The sequence below is a fragment of the Sardina pilchardus genome, chromosome 14 (assembly GCF_963854185.1).
Source record: "Sardina pilchardus chromosome 14, fSarPil1.1, whole genome shotgun sequence".
NCBI classification, from domain to species: domain Eukaryota; kingdom Metazoa; phylum Chordata; class Actinopteri; order Clupeiformes; family Clupeidae; genus Sardina; species Sardina pilchardus.
The window spans coordinates 22,495,128-22,509,039 of record NC_085007.1 but is presented as its reverse complement, the minus strand read 5'-3'; the positions used below and the strand labels follow the sequence as shown (position 1 = coordinate 22,509,039).

General features: G+C 41.9%; 1 protein-coding gene across 1 annotated transcript; it reads left to right on the top strand.

The window, feature by feature from the left end:
• The first annotated feature begins 4,204 nt into the window (after nt 1-4,204).
• Nucleotides 4,205-10,369, top strand: barhl1b (BarH-like homeobox 1b). The gene is made up of 3 exons (XM_062554262.1): nt 4,205-5,451; nt 7,212-7,434; nt 8,531-10,369. Exons 1-3 carry the CDS (start codon nt 4,998-5,000, stop codon nt 8,823-8,825), a joined length of 972 nt encoding a protein of 323 aa, XP_062410246.1. The 5' UTR covers nt 4,205-4,997; the 3' UTR covers nt 8,826-10,369.
• Nucleotides 10,370-13,912: the final 3,543 nt, after the last annotated feature.

Genomic DNA, 13,912 nt, shown 5'->3' with positions numbered 1-13,912 from the left:
TTAGATATATGTTGCCTGTTAAAGGTATCTGTTAAATTTGTTGCATTGAATTGAACTGAATCCAGGGAGTGATAGAAGGAGGGAGGGAGGGAGGGAGGGGGAGAGAAAGAGAGAGAAAGAGGAGAGAGAGAGAGAGAGAGCGAGAGGATGGATGATGGATTTAATCACAAGCGGTTTGCAGAGGCAGTCAGCTGGGTCAGCTCTTCGGGCCGGGCCCTTCCTCGGAGGCCTGAGCGGTGGCTGTGGACAGGCCGCTCCGTTTGAGGGGAAACACTCAAAGAGGAACCCCAGCGCTAACTCCCCTGCCGGCCACCCCCAGAGAGGAAATAAGGGAGAGATGGAAGGAGAGAAAAAAAGAAGGAGTGAAAGAAAAGGAGACAGAAAGAAAGAAAGGAGAAAGAGACAGGCTTGCCTGGAAGCATGGCACCATGGGGATGCTGGCGACCACTGCCTAACCCTGTCCACCCTGCTCAGGGTTGTCCGAAGATGTGAGGTTTGCTTTTTCGCAAAGTCCCTGAACACACACACACACACACTGACTGTGCTTGCACCCTCTCTCTCTCTCTGACACACACATACACACACACACACACTGAGTTACGCACTCTTTCCCTCGAGCAATCCCCAACCTCCCCCCTTCTCCCTTCAAACACTCACCGACCAGCTCCCACCCCGCTATGGCTAGGCCTCCAATTAAATCAAAAGTGGTTTGTTTTTATTGGTCTTTTGCGCTGACAAGTGGGCTATCATCCTGACGGCTCTACCTGTCAGTGAGCAAGTGAAAATCCTCAGTTGACAATGCCCAATGCTTCCAATTAGGGGAGAATCAGACTCCTGCCGTGCTGGCTCTCTCTCTCTCCGCCCTCCCCGAAGACCATTCCTTCCCTCCTTCACGGCGCCCCTCCCCTGCAACCCCCCCCCCCCCCCCCCCCAACACACACACATATTCACATGACCACACACACACACACACACCACCACACCAGAACCAACCTCCTCCTCCCTAGCTTCTGCTTTCTCTCTACATTCACCACCAGCACCTCCAGCCTCTGTCATCTCTCTCTCTCTCTCTCTCTCTCTCTCTCTCTCTCTCTCTCTCTCTCTCTCTCTCTCTCTCTCTCTCTCCCCTCTGTATCACACTGGCTCATAGACCCACCCTGAGAGAGATGTGGCTAGTCTTTCCCTAGCCTCCATGCCTGTTTCACAGAAATCATATATATGTATCAGGGTATATGAATAGACTCCATAAACACACACACACACACACACACACACACACACACACACACACACACACACACACACACACACACACACTCCTCTCTCTCTGACACACACACAGACACACACACACACACTGAGTACATTTTCCTGCCGATTTTTTTTCCCCCTGCTAGGTATGTCTCCCCTGCAAATTACTGACACAAAACGGGGTGTAGCGCCGGTGTCGCGGGCCGCTGCGGGCTGGCGGTCCGGGCGCTGTCAGGTTTAATGAGGCGATGAAGGTTTACTCCTGCTGCATGCATGTGCTAAAGTCTTTCTTGTGTGACAGCTGACGGGGAAATGTGAGTGGTAACCTTATAAAAGATTCAGCGGATCTCATTATTTTCTGTCAGGTATCGTACCTGATGGCTTTAAGGTGCGCGGATTTGCATCCCTGACTGGTCCAGGTTGCATCCTCCTCCCTCCTCCCAACCACTGTTTGTTTGTTGTCTAAAGTCATCTCTTTTCTTACGAAATAATCTTATCTCGTTTTTTTTCGGCGATATGTGTTTAGTGGATGTTTCAAAGACAGAGATGCCAAAGTATATCCGAAACAGGGCATTTTTATTTGTACAAAACAAAATGTGACTATATATCAAAACACGTATACAGTAAAATACACACAAAGCTGTTAACTCGGAGTTTGATTTTGAGGTCGGGTATCTAGATCTCAAACCCTTTTCACCTGCTGTGTCCCATGACACAAAGCTAATAAAGATATAAGCTATAGCAGACCACATTATAGAATGAAAAGTAATAAATTACAGGAGCAACATAGCCAATCACATTTCTGAGTTAGAAAGGCCAATGAAACAGTCATAAAAAAACGCTCATATTTCTCCCTCTTCTCTTAACGATTATGTTTGCATACGAATGCAGGTTATTGCCTGCTGTAATAGGATAGCATATGCTTTCTCCTCTGCATAAAATCAAGGGGGATTGAGATCATTAGCGATGTACACACTAATCAATTCAACCTTGAGAAATGACAACAAGACTAGAAACAGAACCTGAGAAAATGCTCTCCTGTTTACTTTCCTTGACTGGAGGAACGTGTTACAAATTACATCACTAAACGCAACATAGAACAACGTAGTTTTCTCGTAAGCCCATTTATCATTCTCCGAAAGCGTGTATTCATGACTGCCCCGGCGTGTGCGTTTATATCTTGGGAATTACATGCAGGATTAAAGCTGGACAAGAGGCTACATGGGGAACCATAAAACGGAATCTGAACGCCTCCCTATTCACAACATTTTCAAATGTAGGCCTGTAGCCTATATGCATCCTTCATCTAGACCATGTAGACCTAAATGGTTATCGACATGTATTTATTTATTGCAAACAATGTTGAGTTGTGGGTTATTCTGCTCAATATCAGTCCAGACGTCTGTCCAAAGGAAGTTTTGCAACATTAAAAAACCCCAAAACATTTAATTCACACGGCTATACAATTACCCTGTCGAATGATAAATTAGGCCTATATCAAATGCTTTAGGCTATAATGTTGTATGATAACTTTAGTGTAAATCACTTAAACTTGCTTAGACTTTTTATAAAATGTATCTGAAAACAAGGAAACATTCAGGCAAAAGGCCTTGGAGGGTTGTTGAGATGCAAAGGATGAACTATTCATTTACTTTTATTTTCAAGCATATCCCAAACTTTGCGAATGAAATCCTATTGTAGATGACGTCACGAGTTGCTCGAACCAAATGGCTACGAATTAATTAAGGCGCTTAAAAATGAAAGCAAAGGAATACCAAACCCTAACACCCGCAGATAGTGCCACCGTAAATTACAAACTTAAGTGAGAGCACATCGCTCCCCGTCTCTTCCCCCGCCTTGCTGTGACAGCTTGCAGCCGCATCGAGACCCCCAGGGAGCGAGGCGCGGATTCACTAACCTGCCGGTGTCTACAACCCAATAGCGCCTCCAATCTGGTGTTCTGATGGGGGGCTCGATTATTGTGCCCTGTCGGGAGTCACGAGGGGCTAACTGTTCGGGGGAGAGACATGGAGGAGAAGACAATAGTATTTCATGCGTGTTAAAGTTTTGCGTCACACGGCGCTTTCAGAAAGCTCCGTGGCACTCTTATTGCTCATTAGCTCTGGCTCTGCTCCTATTAGGCTCTTATTATGCGCTAAACGACGCGTTCGCTCCATAATCGCGCTGCACGCGTTTTGCAAAGCTAGGTTAAAGCTGTCACGACGGTCCAAAAATAGTGGGAAGGGGAGAGTGGAAACAAGAGTGTCAACAGATATGTCGAGGCTTTTAAACTAATGGAAATGGCCATCAGTTGACCATATTAATAGGCAATATGGCTTTATTTATTCATGAAAAAAAGAGAAAACAATACGTTTACAAAAACCCTTTGAATTATAATAATAAAAGAATAACAATAATAATAACAATATGAACAATATACTTTTTAAATGTTTATTTTATGTATTATTTGGTTCATTATTGGGTAGATTGCCTTTAAAAATCCATTAATTTACTGTAACTACAGCATTGCTGCAACCACATGACAAAGATTTTAAAATAATCAAAGGTATGAAGTTTTGGATTTTGACAGAATATGATCGAGCTCAGAGTGGGCAAGGAAAGACCAGCGTCCAATAATAAGGCTTTTATCAGCCTCGTCAATGATGTAATGAAAGCAAACAGTGTGAAAATTGCCTGTAAACAGTTGGATCTGAGTCTCCTAATGAATTCAGTGTCTCTTTTAATCAGCGTGAAGGGACGACGAGGGAGGGGGTTCGTTGGGCGTGGGGGGTCCAGTTTTCCTCTTCGCAAGCCAGTCAACACCCCAAAATACACCTCAGCCAATAGAGACCAGCCGCTGGGGACTCACGTGGACGAGGCGCCCTTAAAAACCCAGTAACAGAGTTTTCCCACAACTTCATTTTAGGCTTTCCTTCCTTCCTCCGCACCTCGAAGCCTAAGTTCCCCTCAATGTGTCTGTTTAACCTGCATTACCTCATTTCTGATTCGCCTCTCTCGCATTCGCTCTTCCGCTTTCTCTGTCTCTCCCTCGTGTTCTCCCTTTCACCAGTCCAGCTCTGTGGCTGGCGTTACATCACTTAGTTGGCACAGAATGATCTTCGCTCCTCCACAGTAGAAGCCCTGGTGACAGCAACGAACTTCCTCTGAACTGATGAAAATTTCAACAATTGGCTCTTCAACGCCGCTCAACTCCAGGTAGTCAGTGCAGCGTTGTCCTTGGTGCTGAAATCAACTCGTCTGCGCTGGTCGGCTGTCAAGGGTGGTGCTACTCGAAGTGCTGTATAACTTGTGAATGTTAGCGTGGTGTCTGGCTGGTGTGCTCCATTTGATGATAATTCAAAATTAACAACGTCGAGACACTTAGAAAGAAAAACTGGATCCAGCGAATCAATTAAATTCGCCAACTGAGAATATCTTCCAGCGGTATCGATTTTTGTAGGCTGAGGAAACGAAAATATCTGGAGACGGGGTCGATTTCTTCTTCAACTGCTTTAACCTAGTTAACCTGGTGAGTTGTTTTTCTGTGCGTGTTCAGTTACATGAAAATATATCTGGAAGAAGAAACTCTCTGAAAGACTGGATTTTCGACTAGGTTGTGGAATTTCCTCCTGGATACGACACGATTAAATTGTAGGCTATTTTTGCCCTATACGCTATTCAAGCTGAACTTGCCTGAATCCCAATGATAGTCTGAGCACTGAGCTTCGACGAAGCGCTGCTGAACTATGGAGCCGTCCACTAACGGGTCCAGTTTTGGGATCGACTCGCTACTCTCACACAGACCCGGCAGTCCGGTCATGTCGAAAGGGGACAGTCTTGTCGGGGAATGCCGTTCTCCGCTGGAGTTCAGCCCACGGTCTGACCTGGAAAGCGGATGCTCGTCTCCCCCCTCGCCGAGACGGGAATGCGGAGACGAGGCAGCCCAGCGACAGGGTCACGCACTCGGGCTGCCGGCCCACCTCCAGCTCGGCCAGATCTCTGCCGGTTCGCAGCCTCGGACTGTCACCTCATCTTTCCTTATTAGAGACATTTTAGCTGACTGCAAACCGCTGGCCGCTTGCGCGCCATATTCAAGCAACGGCCATCCAACTCAAGAAGGAGGCCGACTGGCCTCTAAAATAGCAGACGAGTACATCGAAAAGATACACAGTAACTCTTCATCAGACAGCGAATACAAAGGTAAGGCGAAAGATAAGCATTTGTCATTCATGTTTTGTAAATAAATTACCTGATGATAACACGGCCAATTGGTTGATGAAGATAGAAGGAATATTTCGTTTTAATGTGCCTAGTCCGTGGAATAGCTTACTTTTGTTCACGAGCGCTCACAAGGGAACTTCCTGTCAATCTATTAACCTACAGGAACTTTTACGGATGGTTAAATGTGAAATCAAAATGTTCTTAGATTAAAGTAACTATTTAATTTAGTTTTCTAACGGTTTATATCAAAGGAGTTGATTAAAATATGCTAGTTAAGTCTGATTACAATGTAGGTATAGGCCTCTATTCTTGCACCTGCTACAGTTCTTCGTTGTTCAAAAGCTGGAGTTCAACTGTTCCTGCTTCCTGACTTGATTCTCAACTCAGATTTTTTTTTTTTTTTTTTTAAATAGCTTGATAATAATATATTTGATATTGAAACACAATATGTTTTATTGTTGATCAAAAACGTCAAAAAAAGGATTATAGTTTTACAAAAGTGCCCGTGCCTGCAGGTGCCTGTGTATTCTTCATATCTCGTGAAGGCGCAGGTTCGGGCCAAGAGGTGAAGACAGGGATGATAAAGCATTCGAGAGGTTCGCCTCCAGACACATGTCATCAAAGATCTATCTATCTCACAGCCTGTCACATTAATAGCACTTGGCATTTTCATTAAGTATTTAATGAGGCGCTGGCCACTCACTCACAGACCAATTACCTACATCAACATAAACAAAAAAGGACTGTGACTATAATTGCTGTAATTATAAACATACTTTTATGAGAATTAATTACATTATGGACATTATATCCAATACATTAAACAATATATATAAATACATTTTTAACATCTCATGGAGCCAAAGTTTAATATGACTATTTTACATTTTACATTAAATCCACCATTTCTTTGACGGTGTTTCTAGGCTATACTTGCAAACAGTGATGGTTACATCACTGTAGTCCCTGACACCAATTTGCTGTGTTCAAACTTAAGCGTCACCACCTATAGGAAATATAGGGAGGGAGTGCAGTTCTTAAGACTTTCAGAAAATCACCCATCTCTGTCCGGCTTTAAAGCCCTTGTAAGGACTCTGCACGCCGCTTTGATTTCGCTGATTCCGCCTCCTAATATTGCGGGGATTTGATGCAATTTGTCCCTGTGCTAATCAGATTTGTAACGCGGAGAGCCGGTTCACTCTTTATTTCGCCCTTATCCAGGCCCCTGTGAAGTCTGTGCCGTCTCGCTTGAAAGATTCCCTTCCCTTGCGGCTCAATTAACCGGATTATTGTGCTCCTTGTGAGACGCTTCAACTATTCAACTGGCAAGATCTCTTGCTTCGCGAATCGCTCTTTTTCTCTTTTTTAGGGGTTCAGAGAGAATAGATGTTTTTCCCTTGGATTAGCTGAAAAAGAGGGTGAATTCGATATCAGGCCACAACCCCCAACAAACAGCCACCAGGCATCGGAAACAAGTTCCGCAGACCATGACAGAACATATCAAATTACCTCTTATGAAACATTGAATCAAATTGATTTATTTAAAAAAAAAAACGGTTGGGAATTTTCTAAACTTTATCAAGGCAATGCTGGCCTATTTAATTGTTGAACTATAATGGCAACATTATTTCAAAACTGAAATTGTGAACCACTCTCCAAAGTTCTGACTTCAACTTTAAGCATTAACTTCCTGTGGTGCATTAAAAAAAAATCTCTTAAAACTGGGTTCCTGCTTTCAGTGAAAGAAGAAGGCGACAGAGAGATTTCAAGCAGCAGGGACAGCTCGCAGGTCCGCCTGAAGAAACCCCGGAAGGCGCGCACCGCCTTCACGGACCATCAACTGGCCCAACTCGAGCGCAGCTTCGAGCGCCAAAAGTACCTGAGCGTGCAGGACCGGATGGAGCTGGCAGCCTCGCTAAATCTCACCGACACACAGGTGAAAACCTGGTACCAGAACAGAAGGTGAGCACACATTTTACTGGTTATTTTACTATTGGGCGACACAAAAATATTTTGCTTGGTGACAAACTCGACTGAGACCCTAATAGTCTGACTGGCAGGTCAAAAAAAAGAGAAAGTTCCCATTCAACAGACTAAAAATACTTGTCAAGTCAAATCACACATTCTCACAGCTGACGATAAATAGGCTACATTGAGAAGAGATTATTAGGCCTACAGAAGTAAGGTTATTCGCATTTTTTTTCCTTTTTCTTTTTCTCTTTTGAGTACAGAATTGGTGCTTATTGGATAGCTATTTTTGTACTTTTTACGCATGCACATGCGGTAAAACATAAATCGCAGTTATATTAACAATACTAATGGACTGTCTGCAATTTTTGTGTCTTATTTATTGAGACATCGAATGAATCACATTTTTTGTAAGTAACTAATGGTCAGGAAAGCAGATGTCCACGATGCATTTAAGTAGTTTAGCTCCATTGTAGGCCAATGTACAATATTCTTGTAATCTTAATTTTAACACGATGGTGCAAAGTTTTGTTATGATATTGACAGCCTTAAACGATGGATAAGGTGTATACAAACAACACTTTCTGACATAAATTATAAAGTAGTGTAGCTGCTCTTTATGAATAATTAAGATTTCTACATATACCTTCACGGTTATTAATATTAATAATTAACTAAAACCGGCTTCAAGCTTAAGGCTGGTCACTATTTACATCAGTGTAAATTACTACAGAAATAGGCCATGTCAGTGATTTTATGTATGTTGCCTAAATATAACACAAATTATTACTTTTGATTACAATGTATCATATAAATTGGTATGTAAGAAATATTAATATTGGTCAGGAAATTTACTTGGCTGATTTCAGGGTCTGAAAGCAAAAAGATCATGCATCATGAGTTTATGATGCAAACGAGTTCGTGCAATGTGCTTTTATTATTGTGTGCAGGCTATCCAAAAACAGGTCACAAATAAAATATTTGTGCTCTGAGATGTGGTATAAATTGTTTAGTAGGGTTTTATTTTATTTGTATGTGCGATGTGAGTGTCTGTAATGCTGAAATTAACACGGTTTCTCTCTTGGGAAAGGACCAAGTGGAAGAGACAAACGGCGGTGGGACTTGAACTGTTAGCGGAAGCTGGAAACTACTCCGCTCTGCAAAGGATGTTCCCCTCGCCGTACTTCTACCCACAGAGTTTGGTGTCCAACCTGGATCCCGGGGCGGCGCTATATCTGTACAGAGGACCTTCGGCCCCTCCACCGGCTCTGCAACGACCTCTCGTCCCGCGGATTCTTCTACACGGTCTTCAGGGCGGAAGCGAGCCACCGCCATCCTTAACCTCCCTCTCTGGCGTGCTGCCGCGGCCCACGCAGCAGCGATGAGCCGGACACACTGGACTCACATTTAAGTCGGCAGCTTGGAACTTCATGAACAAAAGAAAAACAGTGAGAAAGAAAAAAAAATCTATAACTGATGACATATGAATCAAGTCATGTCTTTTAAAAAGCCACAAAGAACATCAGGACTGAATAATTGAATAATGTTCATTAGGCCTATTTATTATTTATTTATTTTCCCCGATGTATTTATCATGGATATATATTTATATATTGTTTACCCTCAGAATTTCCTTGTAGGACAGTATAATCACAGCAACTTCGACAAGGGCGCAATAATGTTGCTGTCACTTGAATCTTAAAATATCAGGAGCCATTTTGTTTCTACACCAACTATTATTATGATTATTATGATTATTGTTATTATTATTATTATTATTATTATTATTATACAATTGGCGCTACAGGATATTACAATTGAATATTACTGTAGGCGAACTATTTCTAAAATCGAGCCATTCCATAGATTTTAGATTCGCAAACATTTCAAATTCATTTCTACGTGGAACATTTTGCAAAATTGCCTTTAATTAGGCAACTTCATTAACATGAAACAATGTACAGAAGGAGAAAATACGTGTAAATAAGAATATTTTGTGTTATATTCAAAGACAGAACCTTGATTTAATATATTTTGACGTTCTCTCGTGTGCATCCTTCTCATGATCTCTTAAGTGTCAAGACGAAGGGGATCCTAGGCAGTAGCACCCAAGGCTGAACATTTCGACAAGAATTCTCAGATTTCCCAACTTCATGGGAAGCTACAAATTGACAAAAAACGTTCATTTTTCAAGTTTAGTTAGCAAGGTCATCGGGACCAAAAGGAAGCCAATGGAAGTCCAATGTCACAGAGGACAGGACATGTTAAGATGAAATTGGATGTCCAACAGCCACCAAGACTGAACTAAAAGAATCAGTAAAACAAATCTAGCCCCACAAATATCTTTCTACTGTTCATTATCAAATTGTATAACAAAGATTCAAGCATTCCATTTCAGAACAATAGTAATTGGAGAGTAGCTTAAGAGGAGGAGACAGAGAGAACGAGGAAGAGAGAGAAAGAGTTGACATATATATCTTCTTTGGTGTAAAGAAAAATCAGCCACTTCAATAATTAATCATTGGATTCTGATGAACCATTAGATAATAATTATGGTAATGTGGAGTGTTTTGCCAATATGGCTCTCCTCTCCTTCCTACTCAAACATGTCAGGCGTATTGAGGCATTAGACATTGTGCATTATTTCTGTCATTGGGTATATGAAACCATCTTGTTACTATTTTTGGTGAAGCTGTATATTGGACATATTAATTTGTGAAGTGATTCTCGTATTTCAATTTATATAGGTTCCCCTGTGCAGCAAGTGCAATTCCTTTTTATCCCTTTCCTTCTTTTTTGTTGGTTTCTTTTTTACAACCCCAACACACACCTGCAGAAGTACAGGTTGGGCGTGCAGGGGGAGCCGAGGTGAGGAGCGTTACTTTTATAAATGTGCAAATAAAGATCCTTTCATTACATATGCACTGAATGAGACTCGGGTGTGTAGCCACGTGTGTAAATGAGTGGGGGGGTCGTGTTCGGGGGTGTGTGAGAATATTGCTGCTGCCGCTTCAACTCACGGGTAAAATTGCTTTTTCTCACTTCTCTCCCCCCTTCATTGGAGAGATTATGGGAGACAGATTGGCTACGTGCATGGGTAAAGTCCCCCCCACCCCAATCATTCGGTGCTGTTATAGGAACACTAGGATATGTATCAATCTTTGAGTTAAGGTACTTGACGCTCCCAATCAATGAGGAGGGCTTTGGATAACATTTTGCATCTGCATAGAGTATGTGTTGCAGAGCACCAAAACTCAAAATATGAATTGCACAATTCGTAAATGTTCATTTCCAATGGTAAAATGTTTTTTTTTTTTTAAATATGGCAGAATTTGTTCTCAATAGTTTATACGAAGATTACTTAAATAAAAGAAATCACAGGCATCTAGAAACACACAAATTCTAGGAGATCATACAGAATTATGACCACCTGGAAACTTCCCCCTGTAATTTCCCAGCACACATCCAGTGCAAGTCATTCCAGCTGCAATCCACCGCTTCACAATTTCGCTTAAATCTGATAAAATTATGATAACCACTCTTTAAGGTGTGCTAGGGTTTAGATGGACTATACAACAAAAACATTTGTACAATGCATTTCCACGAAGCAAAAGATTATGTTTCCCTTGACTTATTTTTAAAATGCTTAAAACGACTATCAACAAGCTATAGAAATGCACCAAAATGCAGGAGCGCATATAGGTCATATTGAAACTCTGTCCTCTGATATAGCCTCCGTGCTCCTTCAGTTCACTGAATATAATAATTCACTATTTATCTGGCTAATTCAAGTTTAAAAGGACTGTTGCCTAGACTTAAATTATCACATCGTCTCAGATGAGTTATATGAAACTAATTAAAGTGCATATCACGATTTGTGACTAGAAGTTGGTTGCGTTGGTGGAGGTAAATGACAACACCAACAACTTCAGTCGAGAAACATAATGAAATGGCAGTTGAAAATTCTATTAGTAGCAAGGTGTTTGAATAATTTTGAACATGTCTGTCAAACACTTTGCTCAAACCCCACACTATTTGGTTAGCAACGCGGATTTAATTTGTCAGACCCAAAAAGTTATTTAAAAAAGAATGTCAGTCGGGAGAGGAGCGATGGAATCAACCTTAACCTTTCGGAGACGCCAAGAGATTATGGCACGGATTTTGGTGTTGCCAAGTTGCCAGTAAAAAAATGAGAAATTTAATTCTGTCTTGATATCTTGATATCCCAAAGTTTAATCTTACTGTATCTTTTTTATGAACAGATTAGGTATGTCTCATTGGTCCATGTCACCCGTAGATTTATTTTAGTGGGGACTAAATATTTCGCATCGTGGCAACTAATGGGCACCTCTCTCTCGCTCTCTTGCGCGCTCTATCTCTCTCTCTCTCTCGCTCTCTCTCTGTCTGTAAATGGTCAGGTGTCCAGCAGGGACAAGTGGCAAAGAGCGCCACATTTGATCAGCTTACGCGCACATCCATTTTATAATACCAGCACTCAGCACGCATGGCTGAGCAAATGGCCATTTATAGTGCCATTTTCATTCGTTTTTCATAAACAATGTGTGGATGAAATATTAATAGCCGGCCTAAGTGTGTAATTGTTTAAGTGCCCCAAATGATCCCATTTGGAAATGGATTGTTTCCATGCTCTTTTCTTGAAAGTGTGGGTAGTCTGCTCTTTGCCAAACGGCTCCAACAGCTGGTGACCGGGCGATGCTGACAGTGGGCCGGATCAGCGAAGGGGACAGCTGGTCAGCGGTACCCTGGGAGCCCCCTCCTTTCCCGCCCCCCTCCGGCGCGGAGACTGACTTTAAACAAACCGAAAGATCTGCCCGTGATGCCCAGGGTTTGGGGAGTTCAAACTGACAGGTTCGCTGAATGGGATATTAACGATTAGACAAAAGACTTTAATAGCTTTTAATTGAAAGTCGATAACGGGTATGATTGTGCCGTCCCCCGCTGCAACTTTCGCATAGCACATGTCATGAGCCTCCCTCGGCGGTCCCTATGACATTAACTTCATCGTTGCCCCATATATCACTGGTAATTGAAACGTTAAAAAATAGCCTAGGTGGAGGCCGCGACAAGGAAGCACAACGAAGTCAGACTATTTATTTAAGACTTATCGCCAAACCTGTTATGAAAACATTTTAATAACAAATAACTGACAACACACTACAGTACTCGGACATGACTGTATTTAAGAATGGTTTCTATGATCTGACTGCTAACTTAAAAAGGATGGTGATTGAGGAACTCTTCAATATTAATGAAAAAGGGTTATTCTTGCGAAGTGTGCAGCTGATTGCAAGAAAAGCTGGACTGGTCTCGTTAAAAGATGCGGAGGTTTTTGCATGTGAAAGGATCCTGGTAAATCCCCCGGCTCTTAGCACGGATTGTCCCCGGCTCAGGGTTAATGAAGTGCGGATAGAGTCTCGCTGGGGCTCCCGACAAACAAAAACACAACACGGAGAGGCTTAGAGCCGACGGATCAGTGACTGTGATTATGCTCATTGATTCAGAATAAAAAGCAAACAAAACAGCCTTCACATGAAATTAGGAACCAATCAAAGACATATTTGCATTCTGATATGGGCGAATGTCATTTTAGACAGAATATTCTCAGTGTCCCTCACCATGCAAAAACCAACTGGGCGTTCTTTTTCCTATTTCTAAATAAAAGACACATTTATTCTGTTTTGTCAGCAATATGGAGAAGTGAACGATTTTCGAAATTAAAAATAAGAGGTCAAGGTCAAAATGACTTAAGAACTTTTGGTCAGATGGTTTCAAAGGTCAATATCAAAATTGATGCAAAGAGGTAACTTCATTACATTGTATATATTGCTACTGATAACAAATAATGAGGATATGTTGTATTAGCCACAATTAGAACAGTCAATTTTTAGGCTATGTGAATGATCTTAATTAAGCGATACTAGCATATACACGTGACGTGTATATCAACTCCACTCAATGTCAGGAAATCCTGGCACCTGACACGTTTTTTTTTATTATTGTGATTTTAGGATAAAACTTCCAACTGATAAATAAAACAATCAAAGAAAATAGATAAAGCCAAGCAAACAGGAACCAGTACAATGCATTGCAGACAGATATCGTTAGTATTATATATATCAATAAAATAGCACATTGCACTTGTTAACGCATTTTCACTGTAACTGCAAATGCAATGAGTACACAACAGAATATGTTTTGTGTCTTATAATTTCACTGAAGTCGAACTAATACTGTTTTGTGCTCATCATGGGTGAGTTCACCTAGCTGCTCTGTATAGCTTACTGCTACATCGGAGACCACATACAGTACAGAGGAGAGGCAGACAGGCAGGGCGCTGAGAGACTCATACCCAGGGATGAGCACCGAAAGTGGGGCAGAGGGGATACATGGGTCCCTCACACCTGCTGGTGAGCCAAGGCTCCTGGGTGACCCTGGCGAGGGTAAAAAGCTT